This window comes from Humulus lupulus, chromosome 3, assembly GCF_963169125.1.
Source record: "Humulus lupulus chromosome 3, drHumLupu1.1, whole genome shotgun sequence".
Lineage (NCBI taxonomy): Eukaryota > Viridiplantae > Streptophyta > Magnoliopsida > Rosales > Cannabaceae > Humulus > Humulus lupulus.
Window position 1 is genome coordinate 24545840 of NC_084795.1, and position 23305 is coordinate 24569144.

Genomic DNA, 23305 nt, shown 5'->3' on the forward strand with positions numbered 1-23305 from the left:
CAAATTTCCAGTTGTTACAAATTAAAAAAAATTAAGAGTTAAGCAACAATTATTTTTTTTGTTTTTTTGTTTGACAAATAATTAATTTTTATAAAATAATCCTTTTAGATAAAATAGTTTTTTCTATATTTTGGTAGAATGATTATTTTATTTATTTAAGATATAAAGACCATTGTATTGTATAATAATTTGTTTTTTATTTTACTCCTATTAAATTATATTTCTATTACTCGTAATCAAATGGTACTAGTTATGCAAGCAATTTTTTTTATTATTATTTATTTGAAAATTAAATAAAGAACACTGATCTTAATACAATTTTAAGTTTTAGTTAGTTTAAAATCAGACTTTATGTGTAATTTAATGATGATTTAAGGTACTTTGTAAACAGCTAATGAAACAAACTATAATATATTAAATTAGCATAATCATTTTAAATAACATATTTATTAAAATAATCTAGAAAATAAAAACATTGGTCAGATATTAGTCAATTCTAAAATAGAGTAAGAAATTACAAAGAAATAAGAAGAATAGCCAAGTTGAGATAGTTCTTGTTTTGGATTACAAGATCTAAATGCCTAGCCTTACATATATATATACCAAAACTAGTGAATTGCTTTCACTATGCATTAAGCTAAGACTGAAAAGGCGTGATGAGCACACATACTAACATAAGATAGATTAACATTAAATTAACTTACATTAATGTGTTAAAACAGTATTTTTGCCGAAAATAGCTTCTCTAGTCACAAGTCTGATCCCTCTAACCCACATCTCTGCCATTTCAACCCCACCTTCACAAACAAAATGAACCTCTTTGTTCTTGGTGGTCACCACGTGGAACAATCCTGGCTCATCAGTGTCGAATCTCCGCCGTCGATTCCATCGGAACGCCTCGCTCGGCCCCACGTCAGCTCCCTTACATATCACACTCCTTTTGTTCATCCACTTTCCCCACCTTAACACCCCAACAGCTTCAACCATCCTCAACATTTTTCTATGTGGTGACCCTTTACCACATCTCGTATGCTTCTTCACTCGAGTACCCTTAAGAACAAGCCCTTTGGCCATCTCATCCTTTATCACTTGTACGACGTCGTTTTTGTCCTTAGCAAGAGAGAGTGCTGTCTCGTGTTTGTGATTCTCAACCTCGCATTTAGCTCCTAAACATATCAAAAGCTCACACAGCTTTGCATGGCCTCCTTTTGCAGCTAACATCAATGGAGTATAACCATCATCATTAATAGCATTAACATCACAACCTTTACTTGTTATTAACACACGAACATAGTCAAAGTCTCCCCTTTGTGCAGCATGGTGTAGAGAATCGAAACGACAAGGACTTTTTATTGTCGTTTCCAGTGACTGTTTTAGCATTAGTTTCTCAAACTCAATACTATTCTGATTCACTTCTGATAGTTTGAATGCAGTTTCTCCATGTTTGTTACGAAGCTTCATATCAGCTCCAGCATGAAGAAGCAATTTAAAGACCTCTAAATGGCCGGTTTTTGCAGCTACCATAGCAGCTGAGAAGCCATTTTTGTCTTGTCTGTCAAGATCGACACCCTCTCTTTCGATGAGTTTCTTCAACGCTTCAATGTCGTTTGCTCTAGTCACAAACATCAAAGGAGAAAATACTGCATCGTTTGTTGATTTAACTACAACCCCATCTCGAATTACATCCAAAACAGCTTGTTGAAAACCGAGACTCCACTTACTAGACTCGGCAATTGAGCTAGCAGACTCACCTGTAGTAGAGTTAACAAGACTAAAATCAGCACCAGCTGCAGCCAAAACCTTTAGACATTTTTCGCTTTTATAACGAGTGCAGATCATTAGAGCACTATCTCCATGCTCTCCTGTTACCGAGTTGACATTGCAGCCGGCTTTAATCAAATGTCGAAGAATTTGTGATGATCCTAGCCGAGCAGCCAAGTGAATGGGGCGTTGTGAGTCAATTTTCGAAGCCGTCTTTGTTGGAGCTTCTACATCAGCACCGCAGCTTAAGAGGACATCTACTGCTTTTGCATTGTTACATAAGATGGCGTGGTGGATCAGAGTTCTCCCCAAGTGAGGAGTGTTGGGAGAAAGGTGTTGGAGGAGCATGGTTAGAATAGCACCACTGGCTTCGTAGTACTCCACGGCACACCAAGTGACACTGTAAGCCTCGGCTAGTCCTGCCCCAACTCGAAAATCCTCCCCTGTATCCACGTCCCATGACCATGCTCCAAGATTCACTTCTATATCTGTTCTGACTCCAGCCTGTTTAATTTGTTAAAAACAAGATAATAATTAAGATGGCATGATGATTTTGCTTCATATATACTTGTATCGCTTTTTTTGTTGCTTTATATGATTTGATTAAGTGAGAAAACAACATAGAACAGAACATTATTTATGGACATGCATTCATGTTATCAAATTCACACATAAACGTGATATATAAAAAAAAAAATAACCCCCTTTTCCTTAATAGTAATTACAGTGATTGGTGATTAGTGAAAATGTACCATTTTTTGCAAAATGATATTTTTTATATATTTTTATTTTACTAAATATCTTTCTAGACAGGGTGTTAAATAAATGTAAATAAATTCGCAAGGTGTGAGTAAATAACAATGTAGAGTGTGTCTAGAATCTTTACTCTAAGAATCATTAGTGACAATATCATCAAAAGTTATTTTTCCGGCACCCCTAATAGTAAATAGTGTCAATACTATATATTTTTATATATATAATACCTGTAACAAGACTCTGACTACGTTTATTTGACGGCTAACGATGGCAGCAACAAGGGCACAACAGTTGACATTGGCATGTAAAAATGGTTTGGAAGATTGAAGCAGCAAACGGTCAGTAGCATTGGCATCCACTCCACACTGCTAACAATCAAGATCATCTCTGTCATCATCACCAAAACTCATAGTATGTTCAAGCTTATCTACATATATATATATATATATATATATACAGAGATAAACACAAGGATGTTTTGCTCATGATCAACTTTTTAATCACAACGACCCTATCACTGCTTTAAAGATATACATTTTCTCTATTACAAAACAAAATATATCCCAGTGAAAGTCACAAGAAATACCTTCAGAAGAGCGCATACAACATCAACAAAGCCTCTGCAGGAGGCAGATACAAGAGCATGAACAGCAGCCCGATAGCGGATCATCTCAGAAGCCATGAGCATCTCGGCAGGCCTAGCAAGTCCCAAGTAGCTCGCTTCCAACAAAGCCTCCTCGCACGCCTGCTGAGATGCCCCACAACCGATAAGAACTTCCACTATTTTCAAATGTCCTTCTCTCACTGCTGCCGTCGTTGGGTACCCACGAAACACTCTCTGGTTCACATCGGCTCCAACGCTCTGGTCAAGTAATCATAATAAGAAGAAACTAATCAAGCTCAACATAACGACCACAATGAACGAAGAAGAGAAGATAACAAAAAATTTAATGATTACCAATAACTTCCTAACAAGGGTCAAGTTGCCGGAATGAGAAGCGAGAAAGAGGGCGGTGACGTTGGTGTTGAACTCTTCGTACTCGACAACGACATGGTGAGCCAACTCGCCGCGTACGACGATCTCAGTCTTCTTACACTTGAAGCTGACCGTTCCCACATAGTTAACATCCACAAAAGGGTCGCCTATTAACTCATCGTAATGAGCAGATTTGGCGTTGTTGTGGTGATGCGCCGCATCGACGAGGCGCTGTGAAACTTCGGTTTCGTAGTCGACGACGGGAAACACCTGAGCCCTCACCGCCGTGTAGCCGGCGGCGGCGTTGGAATTTCCGAACACCGTCATCATCATCATACATATAATTACTTGGTATTCTCTTTCTCTCTAGCTTGATAAAGAAGCTTACTTGGAGAGAAGAGCAAGGAAGATGTGTTTTTTGACCTGGGTCGACGTTGATGAGATGAGAATATATTAAAGTTTGTGAAAAACGAGAAGAAAAATGAATTGTTTGTGAGTTTTGTCTAGGTAGTTGTAACAAGCCAACTACAAGTACTGTTTCGTAATTACATTACTTAATCATTAGAATCTATGTCTGAGATCTTATCTGTATATATATTTATGTATTAATATGAACATTTTATTGAAGTGATTAGGCTGATTTGATCGGCAAGAGATTTTGGATTAGTATATTAATACGTACTTTAATACTCATTCAGTAATAATATTATTGTCTAGTTATATTTCATATTGAACGAATTAATAATAATGACGTGATTATTTGTTAGTTCTTCTCTCTCAAGATTTTTGTCAAATAATTACAGCATTATTAGATTCATCATTCATATATCAAGCCATAACATCATTTTATGTAATATTTAGGAATATTTGCTTCAGTAATACTAAATTTTTGTAGATAATTGCACTTAAAATTTTAAATATTTTATTTTGACGACAATAATATTAAATATTTACTAATACGTACACTTATATAATTTTTTTTCTTTTGAGCAATAACACTAAATCTTTGTTAATAGTTGTAATTAACATTGATTTTATATGTTTTTTAAACACTATATCTTTATGTGCTAACAGTTATACCCTTAAATATAAATTTTAATTTTTTAATTTTTTTAGATTTTATACATTTTAAAAATTATTTAAGGAATATTTGCAGTAATATATTATTCTTTAAAATTAATAAAGAATCAGTATTATTATTAAGAAAAAAAGAATTAGTACTAATGTTCAATTATTATCGAAGATTTAATATTATTTATTGTGAATATAAAAGAATTCATACTTAAGTGTAAGTATTATATATCAAATATTTAGTATTATTGCAATCAAAGTAAAAAAAAAATTGATACTGAAGTGCAATAATTAGTTATATTGTCGTCGCAAATATTTCTAATATTTATTCAAACTAATTATTAACGATAAGGTAAGAATTGGTTGATATTAATTATATGTATGAGAAAGACAATGCTTTTGTATTTTGTTGTAGTATAGTATCAATATAGCCACAACCGGACTTGGCCTGCATATATAACAATAATACAAAGGAATTACATGTATAGAAGAAGATGATATTATCATTTAATATAAGTTATACCCCTAATAATAATAATAATAATAACAATAATAATAAATTTGTTTATATAATTAGTTGGTTGCTTTCTCCATCTGTAAACAAAAGGAGATTAAACAAGTAATTAAGTAGCAAAATTTGGTGGCCTGCCGCCTAATAATCACTTGTTTTAACTAACTATATATCTACTCAGCTAGCTAGAATTGCCTTAGTTACTTCTCTTGGATATTTATCATAATGCATGGATCTCTATTTAAGCTGCCAAAAGAGTAATATGTTTTTCTTTTCTTTTTTTACAAAATTAAATATTAAGATTATGTTAATCTTTTTTAAGGGGGTTGATTACATCTGTTAATCTTGTAACTTAAATAATTAATTACTATAATTAATTTTGATTCAAATTCAAAGTCCCTTCTTACTAAATGAAAAGTATATACACGATCGTGTATTGTATAAATTTCCAACTATTTTCTTGGGTTATTAATGTAACTATTTGTGCTGGAAGAAGAGTATGATTATTTAATTTTTACATAAAATGATGGGTGTCAGTTTATTTTCTCTAATTTAAATAAGCTTAAATCAAAGGATTTATAACATGAGGGTGATATTTGTTATTATTTGCCAAATTTTAAACTTAAAATAAATAAATAATTTGGTATTGATAAACTTGTCGCAATATTTCAATTATTTTACTACTTAAATTTGTCAAGAATTTACACAATATAATATACTTAAATTTGTCATTTTAAAAAAAAAAACGAAAAATAATAATCACTTTACTTAACCGGTTTGTCCAGCATATCAGAATCGTTTGTATGCATATATTTGCACAAAATGTTGTTAAGTGAACATTAATTACTGAAAATAAGATAACTAAAAAAAAGTTTTAAATGGCTATAATTGAGTTTGTTATATATTAATTTATATTAATAAGGACTGCTAATAATGTCTAGTTTTATGTTATTTTATTACAATTTTCTATCTCATTTTTACATGATCCCCACTAAAAATATTGTACAATATTAAAAAAAATTATAATTAATAGAGGGTTGTTCTGATATTTCTCATTTATTCATTGTTTGTATCATAAATAAAGTATTACATTTTGTAGGTCGTGTATATTTTAAATTTCCAAGTTTTATTAATTGTGTAATATATCTTAAATTTGATCGATGTATTTTTTTTTTTATGTGAAAATAACACATAAATAATAAAATGATACACAATTAACAATTTTATTCAATAGTTTTAAAGAAAATCATTGCACATTTGAAACATTAATGTTAATTAAAGACATGTCATAAAATCATTAATTGCTCACTAAAACAAATAAATATAAGTTTCATTGTATTGTTATCTACAAAAACACAGGTATGAATAAATATGAAACACAATTATTGTATTTCAACTTTTATCTGGAATCTTTATTTCAAAGAAGTTAATAGTTTGGTTTTTAAGAGTGAAATGAAAGTTAAATATTCAAAGCAAATATGAGAACAATACAGTAACAAAAAGAATTTTGGATTACTTTTGGTAAGGATATTAAATTATTTTTAATATAAGTTTTAATTTTAGCTATTCGTTATTGAATCAATTTAATTTATTATTAAATTATTTTTTTAGAGAAGTTTACATAAATATGTGAAAAATAAATATAATTTCTATATTTATAGAAAAATAATAATTTTACAAAATATGATAAGTTTTGAATTTTTTTTAAATATAGTAATTTCATAAAATATAAAAAGTAAATTACCATAAACCTAATTACACAACTCTCTCTCACTCTCCCTCACTATATCTCTCTTTCTTTTCTCCTTTCTTCCTCTCTCCTTCGTCATTCGGTTCCCTCATCTCAGATCTCTGCCGCCAATGCCACCTCCGTCGCTGCCCCCGACGGCGACGCACCTCGCCCCTCTGGTTCTTTTTCTTCATCTTCTTTCTTTAAATATGATTTTATTCTTCTTCACATCTGATTTTGTCATTTCAAATCTGATTATATGCAATTTATATTTAATTTTTCAGGTTTTTTTTTCTCAAATTTGTTTAAATAATCAGATATTATGACGCCTAATTCATTTTATTCATATCTGATTTTTTTTAGACCTAGCTACAACCAGTTACGCTGACGATTAATTTAGATTCTTTTGTTTGGATTTAATTTTGTTTTCACACCTGAGTATGTAATCAGGTAGCATGACGACTGGTTTTTTATTATTATTAGATCTGATTTTTTTTCCTCAAACCTAGCTGTAACCAGTTACTATTATGATCAGTTTAGATTTTGTGTTTGGATCTTATTTTTTTCTAGGTATGGCTAAGTAATCGGTTACCATCGCAACTGGTTCTGTTTTTTTTTTTTCAGACCAAGTTGTAACTAGTTTCCTTCACGATCAATTTATTAGTTTATTTTTTCATATCAGTTTTTTTTCCAAACCTCACTAAGTAACTAGTTACAATTTAGTTGATGTTTTGATAATAATACATTACTCAAAAAAATCAAAATTATTTTTATAGTTGTAACTTGTTACTTTAACACCACTTAAAAATAAAAATGATTTTTATAGTTGTAACCAATTACCACACATAACTAAAAAAAATTGACAGTGGCATACAATTACTATCACAAAAGAAACTAAAATTATTTTGATAGTGGTAACCAGTTACTATAGAGAAAATGTCGATTGAAGAAGATAAAAAATAAAAGAAAATAAGAAGAAATGGGAATAATTTTTTTCAAAAAATTATATAAAAAAAATATTTTATAAAATATGAATGATAAAAAAAAAAATACAAATAAATTAAAATTATAAAAATAATCTCAAAACATATCAAAACTAGCTACCAAAAATATATAAAAGATAAAATATGGTATATAAACAAAATTTTACAAATACATGGGAAACAAACTCCCATAAAAATGTAAACTAAAAAAATATGTCATAAAAAACTTAAAGAAAAAAAACTGCCATATTTTTCAAAGTTTAAGAAAAAATTTCATATTTTGTGTAATTTTCTATAATTTTTAAGATAGGCACTTGACTTTTTTTTTAATTGTTATTATTTTCATAGGGAAATCTGAAGTATATAAAGGGTACAAGATAATAATTTATTTGTCAAGTTACATCTTCATGTATAGTAATTATTATAAGTAGTTGAGATTTAACAAATGCTTAACCTCTTCAAAATTTTAGTTTACTTTAATAATAAATTTGATTAAAACTTAATTGCTAGAAAAATAAGAAGAGAAAAACAAAAGTAATAATATAGCTTCACTAACTGAAAAATACTGAATAATTTTTTTAATAAAAAGAACTGCTAAATAAATTTATAACTAAAAAAGTAAAATAATAAATAAATTTTACAGTGGAAGTGTGGGTCAAATCAGGACCATGGCCATGAGTTTCAAAGTAAAGCGTGATTTATGTCAAGATGAAATTACAATATGTGATTTTTTTTTATTTTGAAAAATATGATAGTTTTTTTTTTTCTTAAGTTTCTTATGACATATTTTTTTTGTTTACATTTTTATGAAAGTTTTTTTCCATGTATTTGTGATATTTTATTTTTCTATAATTTTAGTAGCTAGTTTTAATATGTTTTGAGGTTATTTTTATAATTTTAATCCATTTGTAATATTTTTTTATCATTTATATTTTATAAAACATTTTTTTACATTATTTTTGAAGAAAAAAAATCGGGACCTTCTTCACCATGTTTTTTATTCTCATTTCTTCTTTGTCTGCTTCTTCCATTTTTTATTTTCTTCAATATTCTCTCCGTAGTAATCGGTTACCACTATCAAAACAATTTTGATTTTTTTTTATGTGGTTGTGAATTGAATGCCATTGTCAATTTTTTTTAGTAATATGTAGTAACCGGTTATCACTATCAAAATCATTTTTATTTTTTAAGTGATGTATAGGTAACTGGTTACAACTATAAAAATAATTTTAATTTTTTTTAGTAAAGTACCACTATAAAAAATAAACTAAATTGATCGTGATGGTAACTGGTTACAATTAGATTTGAAAAAAAAAATAGTTGCAATTATTACCAGATACTTATCTAGACCTGTAAAAAAAAGATCTAAACAAAAAAACTAAATTGATCATAATCATAATTAGTTACAATTAGGTTTGAAGAAAAAAAAACTGTCACTATGGTACTTGGTTATTTAGTCAAGTGTACAAAGAAAATCAGATCTAAATATATATATATAAATTAATCATTATTGTAATTGGTTACAGCTAGGTCTGAAAATAATCATATGCGAATAAAAAGAATTAGTCGCGTATGGTACTTGGTTACTTAAACATGTTTGAACAAAAATTAAAACCTAAACAAATCGTGATGGTAACCGGTTACAGTTGGGTTAGAAGAAAAAAAGAAGAAGATATGAAGTGTAATATTAGATGTGAAAAAGAAAAAGAACAAAAAGAATAACATTAAAACCATAAGAAGAAGAAGAAGAAGAAGATGATGACGACGACCACGACAACGACAACGACAACGACGGCGATGATGATGAAGAAGAAGAAGAATAACTTTGTTGAGAGATGTCGCCTAGGTGACCGGAGCTCTACCGTTGCTTAGAGAGAAAAGTCGAAGAGATGGTCTGAGTACGTGAGGGAGAGAGAGTTTTTTTGTTTGTGTTGTATTTTTGTTTATGGTGATCAAATTTTTATATTTTATAGAATTACTACATTTGATTATTTTTTATTTGGAAAACTTACAATATTTTGTGGCATATCTTTTTAGTCCACAAATATAGAAACTAACCTAATTTTTCCCATGTACACTTCTCTTATATCAAAATTACATATAGGCTTGCACTTATGATTTTATTTACATATATAATGACCTAATCTTTATTTATAAAAACATCGCACTTTTATATACCAGATTCTCAAGTCTTTACAAATAAAATATTAGACGTTCTTTTACACACTTTATCTTCATGTCGTTTACTATCAAATCTAGATGTCGACCACTGCTCACCGAAATGGTACACACACCGATGTTGATTAAAATCAAAAGAGGCATGACTTTGATTGCATTTTCAGACCAATGTTGGCCACTCCAAGGCTAGGAGCGGTACCATTAGAACAAGCAGTTCAAAAAGAACAAAATCCAACTATCCATTTTCCTTGTATCGTCGATGTATTTCAGTGAATTCATGAGTATATTCGTCAGTTTGTAGGCTTTTTTAGGTGGCACCAACAACTGTTTGGGCTCGACCTACTAAGAGATATCATTTTGATATATATATATATATATATATATATTTATATATAATAAGCATAGATTTCTTGTCATTGATGGAGAAAATGATTTGAAAGGATTGTTTTTGTGCTTGAAAGGATTGTTTTTGTGCTATTCAAAAGTAACTTTTTAGTTACCTTTTTATTTGGTCAACAAAAAATTAACTACAATTCAAATGTAAATTCAATGAGTTACCAAAAAATGTATTTTTATTTTACATTTGAAAGTTACCATTTGTATCATAAATAACTTTAAAAGCTATTTTATAAATCTAATAACTTTTTTTTTTAAAAAAAACATGTATATATGATAATATGTGGTAACTTTTAAATATAACATATTTGGTAACTTATTTAGTTGGTTGTTTTAAAATTGTGCTATAACCTAAAACTTAAGTCATATTTTTAAAAGATAACTAACTAGTATCTTAAATTGTTTTTAAGGCAACCAAATGAAAATACAATTTTTTGATGCTAGTTTGCCATCTCAAGTTATGTTTTAAAAAGAAACCATTAAGTATCTTAACTACTTATAAAAGCAACTAAAAAGTATTCTCAGCATTTTTTGTAATCATCTTTTTTTTAATTTTTTTTTCAGTATTTGTGTAATTATTTTTGTTTTAATGATTTTTTTCGGTATTATTTTGAAGGGCAGTATTTTTGTAAAGAGAACTGCTATTCATATGAATAGCAACACGATACAAATGGTGAGTTTAAACTTTGCCACACATCACAGTCTTAAAATCCCTTTTTATTCTCTTTTGTTTTTGGTCAAACATGTAAAACTTTTAGGGAAATTTCATATTTTATGCATAATAACTTTGTAAATTTTTTTAATATGTCACCATAATTTGCTATTCCAAACATATGACAATTTCAAATTTTTAGACAAAAATACCCCTAATATCGAAATGCATCGAAATTGCATCGAAAAAGCATCGTTTGGGATAATAATCAAGTTTTCATGATTGCATCGAAATAGCATCGATGTAGCATCGATTTGGCATCGATGTAGCATCGAAACACCATCGGCATCGATGTAGTATCGATGTAGCATCGAAATGGCATCGAAAAAGCATCGTTTGGAATAATAATCAAGTTTTCATGATTGCATCGAAATAGCATCGATATAACATCGATTTGGCATCGAAACACCATCGGCATCGATGTAGCATCGAAATGGCATCGAAAAAGTATGGTTTGGGATAATAATCAAGTTTTCATTATTGAATCGAAATAGCATCGATGTGTCATCGATTTTGAATCGAAATTGCATCAAAAAAACATCGTTTGAGATAATAATCAAGTTTTCATGATAGCATCGATGTAGCATCGATTTGGCATCGAAACACCATCGGCATCGATGCCAAATCGATGCTACATCGATGTCGATGGTGTTTTGATGCCAAATCAATGCTACATCGATGCTATTTCGATGCAATCATGAAAACTTGATTATTATCCCAAACGATGCTTTTTCGATGCTATTTCGATGCTACATCGATGCTACATCGATGCCGATGGTGCTTCGATGCCAAATCAATGCTACATCGATGCAATCATGAAAACTTGATTATTATCCCAAACGATGCTTTTTCGATGCCATTTCGATGCTACATCGATACTACATCGATGCCGATGGTGTTTCGATGCTACATCGATGCCAAATCGATGCTACATCGATGCTATTTCGATACAATCATGAAAACTTGATTATTATCTCAAACGATACTTTTTCGATGCAATTGCGATGCAATTTCGATGTTAGGGGTATTTTTGTCTAAAAAATTGAAATTGTCATATATTTGGGATAGTAAGTTATGGTGGCATTTAAAAAAAATTAAGTATGTTATTACACATACGGTCTAAAATTTCCCAACTTTTATTGATATTTGTTCTTATTAATTTATTTTTAACAATAAAATGTTTATTTTATTCCATCAAACTCATCATCCTTTCTCCTAATAAGCCTTGCCAGAAGTTACCATGGCAACTACCAAATTTAAAATTGAAAGAATTAAAAACCAAAAACAATGCCAGGAACCAATTCTTATTGGGGCTTTGAGGATGTAATTCATAGCCATACACTGTGTGCAGTGAACAAATTTCTATCAGTAACTCAGTCCCACTCTTATCACTTGCGAAGGCTTCCGCATACACCTTAGTTACCCATTTCTCATATTGGACCAAACCCAAGACTTCAATCAAGCAACAAATTATCCCTCTTTTGTTTTATTTTGAAAATAACACAAATTTATTGGCATTCAAAACCCAAAAGAAAAATCTGTGAAAACTTTTACTATCGATAATGATCAATGTATATATATATTCAACCAAATCTTTACAATACACATCATTCATTTTGCAAAACCTAACTCACAATTTTATTCAATTTAATCAAGTTTCATATATCAATATCTCCACGATAGCCAGCAGCTCTGTATAAGCGTATGATATATATAAATATATATATATTAAATTGAGTTAGCTTACTAGTATTATTAGAATGAAAAAGAAAAAAAATTAAAGAGAAGTGTGACTTTCCTCGTCAATCAAAAGTTAGTAAAATGACGGCTCACTAGTTTGTAGTTTTCAACTGTATTTAAGTATCATTCGTCGTATTTGTATAGACATCGATAATTTATAATAGAATAATAAATTATTGTTAGTTAATGTTTAATTCTTTAGCTTTTGTATCTCAACCCTATATAGTTTTAGGTTTAATCAATTTAAGAGAATTTAATTTTTTGAGAATTTTAACTAAGCGTAAAAACTGTGTTATAATACTCAAATGAGAAAGTGTTTCAAAAAAAGTTGTACAAATATTGTTGTAATTTTGAGAATTTAGAGAATAATTTTATTTTTACATATATTTGACTTAGACATTACTACCTAACTTTGGATGTTAGTATTCTTTTTATGTTTTATTTGTTTGATGTCTATTATTTGTTCTTCTTTGTTCATGTTATTTGTACCCTATATTTGACTGACAGTGTCGTGCATGTCCTGATCCCCAACAAGAAAAAACAATACCAATACCATCCGTCTTCGACAACTCAAGATAGAGATCATGAAAGAAAGAGGATAGAGGTAAAAGAGAAAAAAAGAAGGAGGTTATTGAAAGTGGAATAGAACTGTACAATTATTTTTATTTGTTTATTATTAAAAAATAACCAATGAAAAAGTCTTGGATACCATATGACTCATGATTAAATTCTACAGTGTACAGTGGTATTTAGCATTTTTGTTTTTGTAAATAAAACCTCGGTAGGTGTGTTAGTATTCTTTTCATTTTCAACTATTATTTTTCTTGGCTTCCCACGCTTTTTCGACATCTTTGACCCCAACCAAGAAACGAACCTTCGTTCTACCAATAAACTGAAAAAGCAAGCTAAAACACAACTACAGCTCCTTCTTCGTTATCTTCTGCAAATCCTTATTCCTTACCATTTATTTATATATGCATACACACACACACATACATACTCATGCACGAGAAGTGGAAAGTTATCTCTCACGGAAGCGATTTCTTCTTTCTCAGTATAGGTATTAGGTACACTTATCTGTGGAGCTCTGATCATTGCTTTGCTTCGCTTTTTGGATAATAATTGCAAAGTTCAATGTTTTAGTTCAATTTTGTTGTTCATCGTTCTTCTGATTCGGATCTTAAAGCTATATATGTACTGTTACCTCTTTCCTTTTTTTATCTTTTGAATTGACTTCTGCAAAATGCAAATGCTTATTGTCGTTTTCCGTTTCTTCTTGTTTTTCTTTTTTATTTATGTTTTGACTGTGGTTGAACTCTGTGACAGATCTAAATCTCAGCTTTTTAATGCTTAGTGAGTTTGATTGAATATCTCTCTCATTTTGAATATAATAATGAGTTAGGAGGTGATTCTTTTCTATAATTTATTTATTTATTCATTTTATAATTAGCTTGTCGCTTGTGATGACTTCTACTTCTAGTGTGTAATTGGTTTGAATTTTGCGGAGACAAAATGAGCGGAATTAGTGGGTGGTGTGGATCACATCACATCCAAAGCTAAAAAGAATTCAATTATTACAAATTTGGATGTGTATAATACCGCCTCACGTTCTACTCAACTCAATGGATTGCATTTGGAAAAGATATTTATTTATTTTCAGTACCCTTCTGTATTCTAAAGTATTTTCCATCTGATTTGCTGATTAAATCTTACATTTTGTTGAATATTTAGATTCATGGATAGAGGCATTGTAATTGACCATACCCAGTAAGAGCAATACCAAGTATTTTCCCAAAAGGGTCGTCAAACCATGGTTCTTGGCATAAGATCAAAGAACCGGAAAAGTGTTCAAGTCCAAGCTGATTACCTCATCCATGTCCAGGAGATTAAGCCATGGCCCTTGTCTCTGTCTCTGAAATCGATTCAATCCGTGATGCTTCATTGGGAAAATGGTGATCAGGCTTCTGGGTCCTTCTCTTGTGCAGTTGGAGATGGGAAGATTGAGTTCAATGAGTCTTTCAGGCTTCCAGTCTTGCTATGTAAGGAAGCATCAAGGAAAGGCCAGGCCCATGACAGTTACCAGAAGAATAACTTAGAATTTTTCTTGTTTGAATCTCGGAAGGACAAGGCAATGAAAGGTCAACTCTTGGGATCGGCTATAATAAATCTTGCAGATTGTGGAGTTATCAGGGAAACCACAATTTTAAGCACTCCAGTAAACTGCAAGAAGAGTTTTAAAAACTCGGGTCAACCACTCCTTTATGTTAATATTCAACCATTTGGTGATAATAGCTCCAGCTCTTCACCAAAAAGCAGCTTGTCAAAAGAAGCTTCGATAGAAATTGCTGAAAGTGACTCAATGGTTGAAGAGAATGATGAAGAAGCTGAGATAGCCTCTTTTACCGACGAAGACGATGATGATGCTTCTTTACACTCATCTCATACTTTAAACTCCTCTGGTGTTGAGAGAACAGTCAGTTCAACAACATATAGTGTAAAGGTATTGGGATAAATTATGAGGCATTTCCGTTTTCACACTGAATGTTGGTTCTGATCTTAGTTCAAGACATTGCACTTAAAGATTGTCCTAGAAATCTGCCTTTAGTCTTTCTTGAGTACAATCCACCATTTCTGTTACTAGGATGCATTTACTTTGATTGAACCATATAATGCAGTGGCAATAATCCAATCATTTTTTTACTTAATTATAGGTTACTTTTGTACCAATGAAATACTTGACAGTTATCATGTTGGAAGAATGGTAAACCTGAATTGTATCCAATCTAATTGGTGTTTAAATTATGCTTGGAACAGTTCAGATGCATACGTGTTTACAATGCTATCTGCCATTTAATTGCAGATTCAGCCAGAAATGTTGAAGGATAATGTTGAAAGGAATTTAGGTGAGGGGGCTTCAAGAGCTGAGTCTGCAAGCTTAGTGTCAAGTAATCTAGCTAAAAACTTCAACCCCCCAAAAAAAAATTCTTCTACTTTGTCATCAATAGGCTACTCCTCCAATGTCAGCGACTCTATAAACGATGGTGATGCTTTTCCCTACATTCCACAGGATAGATCTTCAATGCCAGTTCTGAAAAAATCTGTAACTCATGGTGTGAGGCCTTCTTCTTCCTCTTCCATAAAGTCTGATAATAGAAGGGCTGTTGACAGCAGAGGCCAAGCACCAGAAGATTCTCAAGAGGCTACAAGAGACAATGTTGTTGCTAACCTTAAAAGTAAAGTTGGATCATCAAGTATGTATATTAAGGAGGCAATGAAAGGAAACTATACTGATTCTCAAGCCACTCAGGAGGGTGACAGAAAAGTTTGGGGACATACGAAAAATGGCCAAGAGGAGACTACACCTGCAGATTCTCTTCTTCGTTCTTCAGGGAACAATGGAAACAAAGAGCACACGGAAGAACATGGACGGAAAGATTATGTCTTTAAGGTGAAAGAACATTCTTTTGATGTCAAACAAATTTCTAGGTTCTCAGAGGATGTTAGTACAGTTGATTCTTCTACAACCAGCAGTAGAGATATCGGAGTCCCTCATAATACTGTTAAAAATAATAAATTAAAGCATGTTAAGTCTGTGCAGTTACCTTATGACACAGATAAGAACAACAGATCGTTAGAAAATACTGATTTTATTGAAAAGCCAAACAGAACCGAAATAATCAAAGGTGCTCAAGATAGTAGGATGACTAATGCTACAAGTGTAGAAAAAGAAGCTTCAAATGGCTTTTCTGATAACAAAGCTGAACTAGAGTCCCAAATTAATATGCTCAAGGAAGAGTTAAGGGAAGCCGCAGCAGTTGAGGTTGGTCTTTATTCAGTTGCCGCGGAGCATGGAAGCTCGACAAATAAAATACATGCACCTGCTCGGCGACTTTCTAGATTCTATCTTCATGCTTGCAAAGCGGGTTTACAGGGTAGGAAGGAAAATGCAGCTAGAGCTGCTATTTCTGGATTTATTTTGGTTTCTAAAGCATGTGGAAATGATGTTCCAAGGTATGCCAAGATCTGTACATGACACATATAACATATTTAGAGATAGAAATTAAAATCCACACAACTTTCTTATTATGTTCATCGACCAGGTGGCCTGGCAATTCAGACCTTTAAGAACAGACTCAATTGAAATAAAAATCACTTGTATACAGATTAGGATACGTCATACATGGGTCTTAATATTCCTGGCTCATTAAGTTTTTATTGTTATTATTTACTCTTCTTAACATGTGAATAGTCTGCTGACTGGGATTAAAAAAAAGTTTCTGAAGAAAATGATATTGTTTCATATTTTGTCAAATGTTCATAAACATGTTGAGTTTTTGGTTATCAAATTCAGTAGTTGTGAAATGCACCATATTGTTTGACATTTTGTTGAATGTTCATAAACAGGCTTACTTTTTGGTTATCAAATTCAATCGTTTTAAGAGCTATTGTAAGCCAGACTGTAGTAAAAGTACAACATTCTGGTGGACCTTGCATTAGTAGTAATGGTGGTGGAAAGAGCTCAGTGAAGGAATCACTGAAACAGAATGACAACAAAGAAAGTTCTGATAATTGGGATGACCCACAGACATTTATGATTGCCTTGGAAAAGTTTGAATCTTGGATCTTCTCCCGAATTGTAGAGTCTGTGTGGTGGCAGGTCAAGCCGTTTCCTTCTTAAAATTAATTGATTTATGTATTAGTTATTGATAGGAAGATTTAGCCCAAATTTATGTCTTCCCATCAAGGCTGATACCATTTCTTGGCTCTTTTCTCCAGACTTTGACTCCACATATGCATCCAGCAGCTACTAAGGGTTCCAGCTCAAAGAAAGTTTATGGAAGAAAGTATGGTTCTAGTAATCATGAGCAGGGTAATTTCTCTATCGACCTCTGGAAGAAGGCTTTCAAAGACGCTTGCCAAAGACTTTGTCCTGCTCGAGCTGGTGGACATGAATGTGGCTGCTTGCCCATACTGCCTCGCTTGGTATGTTTATTGCATTATTATTTTCTGATTCAGTAAAGTGTGTTGCGCTTCAAAATCAACACAAACATCACAAGGAATGACATCTCTAAGAAAAACATGCACTTGTCAGCTGAATACTATTACTTCAGAATGTACCAAAATCTAGATATTTGCCTCACGTTTTCATTGCACACATTGGAAATGCACTAAGATATTTTTTTTTTACCTACGTTTCAGGTTATGGAGCAGTTGGTGGATAGACTAGATGTGGCAATGTTCAATGCTATTCTTCGTGAAAATGCTGAAGAGATGCCAACGGATCCTGTATCTGACCCAATAAGTGATTCCAAGGTTCTCCCCATTCCAGCTGGAAGATCAAGCTTTGGGGCTGGAGCACAGCTAAAAAATGCAGTGAGTATAGGTGCCTTTTTTTGTGAAGTTATATGTTTGATCCTGGGATTGTCTTTTAAAATGTAATATTATTTTGTCTTCTTAATATTATTTTGACTAGATCTTGTCCATTTCACAATGTTCCTCTAATTCTTCCCCCTAAATATAATCTAAGAAGGAAAGAAAAATTCGACAGTGTGTTATTTTGATAATTTTATTATCATTGGTAGCACTGATTTCTTATGTATTTTTATCCCCAGATCGGGAGTTGGTCCAGGTGCCTCACTGATACATTTGACATTGATGATGCTTCAGACGATAAGGAGGTGCATGATAATGAAGAAAGACCGGAGTTTCAGACATCCTTCAAGGCATTCCGTCTTCTCAATTCTCTGAGTGACCTCATGATGATTCCATTTGAAATGCTAGCAGATAAGTCAATTAGAAAAGAGGTATGGTCGCAAATTTGCTCTGTATATTAATTTCAAAGTTAATTTTAGTAAGTTATCTAATCATTTCCCTATTAATGTAACACTGTTCAATTAATGTTTAAAGATATGCCCTACACTTGGTGCACCATTGATCAAGATGGTCCTCTACAATTTTGTCCCAGATGAGTTTTGTCCTGACCCCATTCCTGAAGCAGTTTTTGAGGCTCTGGATTCAGAGGTGAGTCCTCCTAATTGTCTTGTTTACTGTCCTGAATTATTCTAAAGTTGCATTTGACTACAAAACACCTCATATGCATCTGCACTAATCTATTGTGCTCTTTTATTTAGGATAACTCCGAGAATGAGGAAGAATCTGTTACAAGTTTCCCATTCACTGCAAATCCTACGTTCTATTCTCCACCTTCAGCTGCTTCACAAACAGGCATCATAGGCGAGATAGGAAATCAGACTCTACTGAGAAGTGGATCATCAGTGCTTAGAAAGTCATACACTAGTGATGATGAGCTTGACGAGTTGGATTCCCCCATTGCTTCTATCATGAAAGATAGTTTCCAGGAAAAAAGAAAGGGTGATGTTCAAGTAGTCAGATATCAACTACTCCGAGAAGTATGGAAAGACAGTGAATGATAATAGCCATTTCTCGCATAGATCATTCATGTGTTTCACGCAACTGTGGGAGGTCAGTTAATCTGTTTCTTATACAAATTGTGTATTTATAGAACCACAATTTTTTCAATTGTCAGTTGGTTCAAAGCTGTGAATATCAAGTTTAAATCTGGGTTTTTTTATTGGCTGAATAGTCGAACTTCTTGAGTCCTTTGAACTGTTTATAAATGTTAATATTTTTATTTGTAGCATACATAAAGTAACTTGATTTGAAGCATTATTTATCTAGACTTGCTTCCTGTTATTAAAGGGCCTAAATATTGGTAAAAAAAACAAATTGCAGTCAGTTACGAATAATGTTAGAAGGACAAGTTGAGAGAGCCATAGCCAAAAACACAAATAGAAAGCATAGAGAGAAGTAATCTGATCCAAGATCATTTATTAATTTTGTTAGTTGTACAATTTTGAGAGGCACAATAGGAAACACTCCAATAACCTGAATATGACCGAATCCTGTATTAAATATTCAGTCACCTTTGCTTGAACCTGTCAATACCCACATTCGACAGATAAGTTAGAGGGTGAAACTTGAAAGTCTAACCAAGGGAACAAAAAGTAAGGATGACTTGTGTGCTATAGAAAATTTACAAGAGCTTACAGCTTGAATTGTGCACCATGAGTAGGACTCCGCAAAGCATCGTAGTGTCCACAACCATTATAAAGTACACGTATAGGGTTATCTTTACCATATTCTTGACCATATTCAGCTATGATCCTAAGGTTACTAGAATTCTTGTCAGTCCTGTCTCGCATGTACACAGTGATTGGCATCCTGGATAAGAGTATGAAACTTAGGATGAAGGAAAGGTAAAGGAAATCAGTGAGCAATAGTAATCTCCACCAACCGACCACATGATGAAACACATACAGATAACTAGAATGTTAAGAGAGAAGCCTTACTGTAGAACATGTGAGGCCATGAGCAACTCAGGCTCGCCTCCCCAACTATGAGGTTGTCTCATCTGTCCAATATAGGTCTCAAAATCATCTTCAAGAAACCTGACAATGTGTAGAAAATGATTCTTAAACTTAGGATAGAAAATCATAGAACTTAATTATAGAAAGCTAAAGAGAACTAACTGACCATTCAGTGTCTGCCCGCCTCTTAACGAATTCGTCTGCAACCTGTCCAAGCCATGCATAAGTTTCTCTAAAAGCTTTAGAACATAATACATAAATACCATAAGAAAGGGGTAAACACAAACAAAGCAATTTAACACAACAATTTGTGCTTAGGGTGTTATAAAATTCTCTCGCTTTGAAATAAAAAAAATTCAACGGAAATATAAAATTTTAGAAGTGGAAGTAGGTCAAAAATACAAGTTTCCTAGCTAAAACTTGACTTGTTTTCATACTTTAGCTCTAAGCTCATCTGCAAGTTCTCTTTGAAGGCTCTCACTTGGAGATGGCTTCCCTGTTCTTATGCTAGCCCCATGAACCACAGACCGAAACAAACATCTTCCATCACCAGGTATCCCTGTCTCAACAATACATAGGTTATCTCACCATTTCCATCATTATCAAAAGTTGACATAATTTATAGAAAAGGCATATAAAGTTCACATCATAAAGATAGATTTGACTCTTAATCCTGTTGCGTGGATTATTACTATTATTATTAATTTTTGAAAATAAAAATGATGAAGGGAGCAAACGAACCTAAGCCATAATCCATACCGATGACCAAAACTTCCTTTAATGGAAAGATTTAAGTTCCACAAAACATAAATATAGTTAAAGCCTCCCAAGGCAATGATGAGCCAAAAGGTACAAAGCCTTACTTGAAAGGTAAGAATCAATCAACGAAACACGAAACTTACAAACATGAATAAAAGCATATAAAGCATAACCAGCCTTTTGATTTCTCAAGGAAAAGAAAAGCATATCAAATGATGTACTATATTGTACTATCTAAAGATTCTTCATGTTCAACTTGAGAATTCTAGGAGAGCAAACAAGACATACTAAAGATTTTTGGTAATCGGACGGAGTCGTTACCGAGTGTTGAATCTGGTTTTGGCATTGTTAGAAAAATAAAACAGAGAAGACAACCATGAATATGATCTTAATCAGAGAAAACTCAAAAGCACATAATTGCTTATCAATACAAACAAAAATTTACAGTACTTCATTATTTAATTTTGAAACCGGGAATGAAAGATTACCTTGAAAGACTTGAGAATGAAGACCACAAGTGCCCAGAAAAGCTTTTGCTTCGTCTATGGTGTGACACGACCAAAGAATCTAATTCCATAAACTTTTCCTTTTCTGCACTCCGAGGGGCCAAGAGTTGAACCTGAGAGAATACTCTCTCTCACACGCACAAATATTTTTTCAATGTACACGTGTCAAGATCTTAAGACTGTCACTATTTGTAATGCTACATACATCTAATCAAAACCCATGACGAGCCTTAAACGAAAGTTAGAATATTCAGAACCTATACAAAACTCTAACTTCGAGTGCATAAAAATTGACGACAGATGACCGGACGATTTTCATGAAACTCTCTTCTTTTTACCATAATTATATTTGATTTTCCACATTTAGATGTTCTTAAAAATATTTCCCATTTATTTTTAAAAGAAAAATTCTTCTTGGAAGTGTGCGGTTCTAATTGTTTTATGGTATATTAGTGGTATTGGATTCTTTAGCATCTTCTTTTTTAGACAAAGGTAGATATAATTCTCACCCTACAAGCAATAATGCACTCTTTTTTACTTTCTAGAATCTAAAAATTGCACCTTTGCTTTCTTTCTTCTCTTTTTTTTTTGCAGGTGTCTCTGCTTTTGCTTTGGTAATACATTAAAACCACTCTCCTATTTACCTTTGCCAACTTTGTTTTTCCTAAGATTAATGACATTAACTTATACTGCTCTCTAACTTGGAAAATTGTTTTGTATCAACCGTTTCAGGATTCACCAGCATTGTCAGAATGAGTTCTAGAAGGCGTCCATTACATACCTGTGGTGTTTCAATTTTAACAATAGCTCATAGAACCATCGAGGTTTCCCAAGATGCAGGTGAACCATTAGGCTCAATAACAAAAAGGGTGCTCAAAATGTCTTCATTTGCGATCCCATATCTCAACGCCTTGCAGTATCAATGGCTTGTATTCCTCACTTTCATTGACGATTTTATCCTAGCAGCTGAGAACACGGTAGAGAGAGTTTTCCCTCCATCAAAACATGTTTTCAATAAGATTGATGATATTGTTCAAGTCACAGAAACTTTCCCCATGAAATATGACAAAGCGGTGACTACATTCCCTACCATTATCCACCAAGTCCCTTTTCTAGATTGGCTATTGGTACATAGTATCTCTTTACTGAAACTTCTGATCACTACATTGACTTACTGGGGCTCTCAAGGTACAAGGGAGAAGGAGATTATGGTCGATACAAACTGCGAAAATCATGATAATAACCAATTTGTATCCATGAATGTTTATGACCACACAACAAAAGCCCATGTCCATGTTGATAGTGAGAATAATACCATCAAGGGTGAGTTTCCTATTCATGTACCTGAAACCCCACCTAAAGTTGAAACTGAGATTGCTTCTGTGAAAGTTGACGAAGATGACTTGAAGAGTACTTACAAAGAAGTTTTAGAGAAGAATACCACAAAAGATGACAAAGAACATGGAAAGAAGGAAATTAATGTTACTAAGGGGGGAAGGAAGAAAGCAACAGCTGACAAAAAAGATGATAAAAAAGATGGAGACCATAATAAGGATGATCCAATATTAGACTTGTTCGAGTCAGGATGGCAAATGAGACGTTAAAGAAAAGTAAAAAAGAAAGCTCATTTTCTGGCTCTATCCTGAATACGCCATTAAGACAGGCCAAAATAGTTTAGTTTTCTTTGTTTGTGCATATATATATATACACGTATATTTTGTGTAATTTTCTATATCAATAGTTGCAAAGGAATCTTACATTTGTATATTTCTTTTGTATTTCATACAATGGATAACGACAACAAATAATAAAATTGACCACTAATTTAAGAATTCGTTA

General features: G+C 32.3%; 4 protein-coding genes across 10 annotated transcripts; 2 read left to right on the top strand and 2 right to left on the bottom strand.

Annotated features, from left to right (window-relative positions):
* Positions 1 to 484: 484 nt before the first annotated feature.
* On the bottom strand, positions 485 to 3896 carry LOC133821015 (uncharacterized). Its single transcript, XM_062253552.1, has 4 exons — positions 3476 to 3896; positions 3104 to 3379; positions 2745 to 2882; positions 485 to 2265 (listed from the first exon to the last, which is right to left on the bottom strand). Exons 1-4 carry the CDS (start codon positions 3827 to 3829, stop codon positions 706 to 708), a joined length of 2328 nt encoding a protein of 775 aa, XP_062109536.1. The 5' UTR covers positions 3830 to 3896; the 3' UTR covers positions 485 to 705.
* A 9737-nt stretch (positions 3897 to 13633) lies between these two features.
* LOC133822343 (uncharacterized) lies at positions 13634 to 19503 on the top strand. Of its 2 annotated transcripts, none has more exons than XM_062254636.1 (9): positions 13634 to 13880; positions 14545 to 15313; positions 15674 to 16824; positions 17218 to 17470; positions 17590 to 17796; positions 18013 to 18186; positions 18426 to 18617; positions 18721 to 18834; positions 18945 to 19503. In XM_062254636.1, exons 2-9 carry the CDS (start codon positions 14624 to 14626, stop codon positions 19242 to 19244), a joined length of 3081 nt encoding a protein of 1026 aa, XP_062110620.1. In that variant the 5' UTR covers positions 13634 to 13880; positions 14545 to 14623; the 3' UTR covers positions 19245 to 19503. The 2 variants fall into 2 exon arrangements, with proteins under 2 accessions (XP_062110620.1, XP_062110619.1); XM_062254635.1 differs by having other exon boundaries at positions 13634 to 13873.
* On the top strand, positions 19158 to 23298 carry LOC133822344 (uncharacterized). 2 transcript variants are annotated; one of them, XM_062254637.1, is made up of 3 exons: positions 19172 to 19296; positions 22061 to 22080; positions 22199 to 23298. In XM_062254637.1, the coding sequence occupies exons 1-3, from the start codon at positions 19241 to 19243 to the stop codon at positions 23068 to 23070; spliced, it is 948 nt and encodes a 315-aa protein (XP_062110621.1). In that variant the 5' UTR covers positions 19172 to 19240; the 3' UTR covers positions 23071 to 23298. The 2 variants fall into 2 exon arrangements, with proteins under 2 accessions (XP_062110622.1, XP_062110621.1); XM_062254638.1 differs by lacking the exon at positions 22061 to 22080 and having other exon boundaries at positions 19158 to 19296.
* On the bottom strand, positions 19633 to 21433 carry LOC133822345 (OVARIAN TUMOR DOMAIN-containing deubiquitinating enzyme 4-like). 5 transcript variants are annotated; one of them, XM_062254643.1, is made up of 6 exons: positions 21282 to 21433; positions 20639 to 20760; positions 20368 to 20408; positions 20184 to 20282; positions 19882 to 20055; positions 19633 to 19769 (listed from the first exon to the last, which is right to left on the bottom strand). In XM_062254643.1, the coding sequence occupies exons 1-6, from the start codon at positions 21304 to 21306 to the stop codon at positions 19754 to 19756; spliced, it is 477 nt and encodes a 158-aa protein (XP_062110627.1). In that variant the 5' UTR covers positions 21307 to 21433; the 3' UTR covers positions 19633 to 19753. The 5 variants fall into 5 exon arrangements, with proteins under 5 accessions (XP_062110627.1, XP_062110625.1, XP_062110624.1 ...); XM_062254641.1 differs by having other exon boundaries at positions 19882 to 20073; XM_062254640.1 differs by having other exon boundaries at positions 21249 to 21433.
* Positions 23299 to 23305: the final 7 nt, after the last annotated feature.

What these genes read in the sequence shown, in the direction of transcription:
- LOC133821015 (XM_062253552.1), bottom strand. Translation starts at nt 3,829, where the DNA reads ATGATGATGATGACGGTGTTCGGAAATTCCAACGCCGCCGCCGGCTAC. An exon ending in CCCTTGTTAGGAAGTTATTG is followed by an intron (nt 3,380 to 3,475) that starts GTAATCATTAAA and finishes TTACTTGACCAG; the next exon opens with AGCGTTGGAGCCGATGTGAA. An exon ending in TAGTCAGAGTCTTGTTACAG is followed by an intron (nt 2,266 to 2,744) that starts GTATTATATATA and finishes CAAATTAAACAG; the next exon opens with GCTGGAGTCAGAACAGATAT.
- LOC133822343 (XM_062254636.1), top strand. Translation starts at nt 14,624, where the DNA reads ATGGTTCTTGGCATAAGATCAAAGAACCGGAAAAGTGTTCAAGTCCAA. An exon ending in CAACAACATATAGTGTAAAG is followed by an intron (nt 15,314 to 15,673) that starts GTATTGGGATAA and finishes ATTTAATTGCAG; the next exon opens with ATTCAGCCAGAAATGTTGAA. An exon ending in TAGAGTCTGTGTGGTGGCAG is followed by an intron (nt 17,471 to 17,589) that starts GTCAAGCCGTTT and finishes TCTTTTCTCCAG; the next exon opens with ACTTTGACTCCACATATGCA.
- LOC133822344 (XM_062254637.1), top strand. Translation starts at nt 19,241, where the DNA reads ATGATAATAGCCATTTCTCGCATAGATCATTCATGTGTTTCACGCAAC. An exon ending in GTTTCACGCAACTGTGGGAG is followed by an intron (nt 19,297 to 22,060) that starts GTCAGTTAATCT and finishes TTTTTTTTGCAG; the next exon opens with GTGTCTCTGCTTTTGCTTTG. An exon ending in GTGTCTCTGCTTTTGCTTTG is followed by an intron (nt 22,081 to 22,198) that starts GTAATACATTAA and finishes CAACCGTTTCAG; the next exon opens with GATTCACCAGCATTGTCAGA.
- LOC133822345 (XM_062254639.1), bottom strand. Translation starts at nt 21,306, where the DNA reads ATGCCAAAACCAGATTCAACACTCGGTAACGACTCCGTCCGATTACCA. An exon ending in CCGATTACCAAAAATCTTTA is followed by an intron (nt 20,761 to 21,248) that starts GTATGTCTTGTT and finishes TTGTTGAGACAG; the next exon opens with GGATACCTGGTGATGGAAGA. An exon ending in AGGCGGGCAGACACTGAATG is followed by an intron (nt 20,283 to 20,367) that starts GTCAGTTAGTTC and finishes ACACATTGTCAG; the next exon opens with GTTTCTTGAAGATGATTTTG.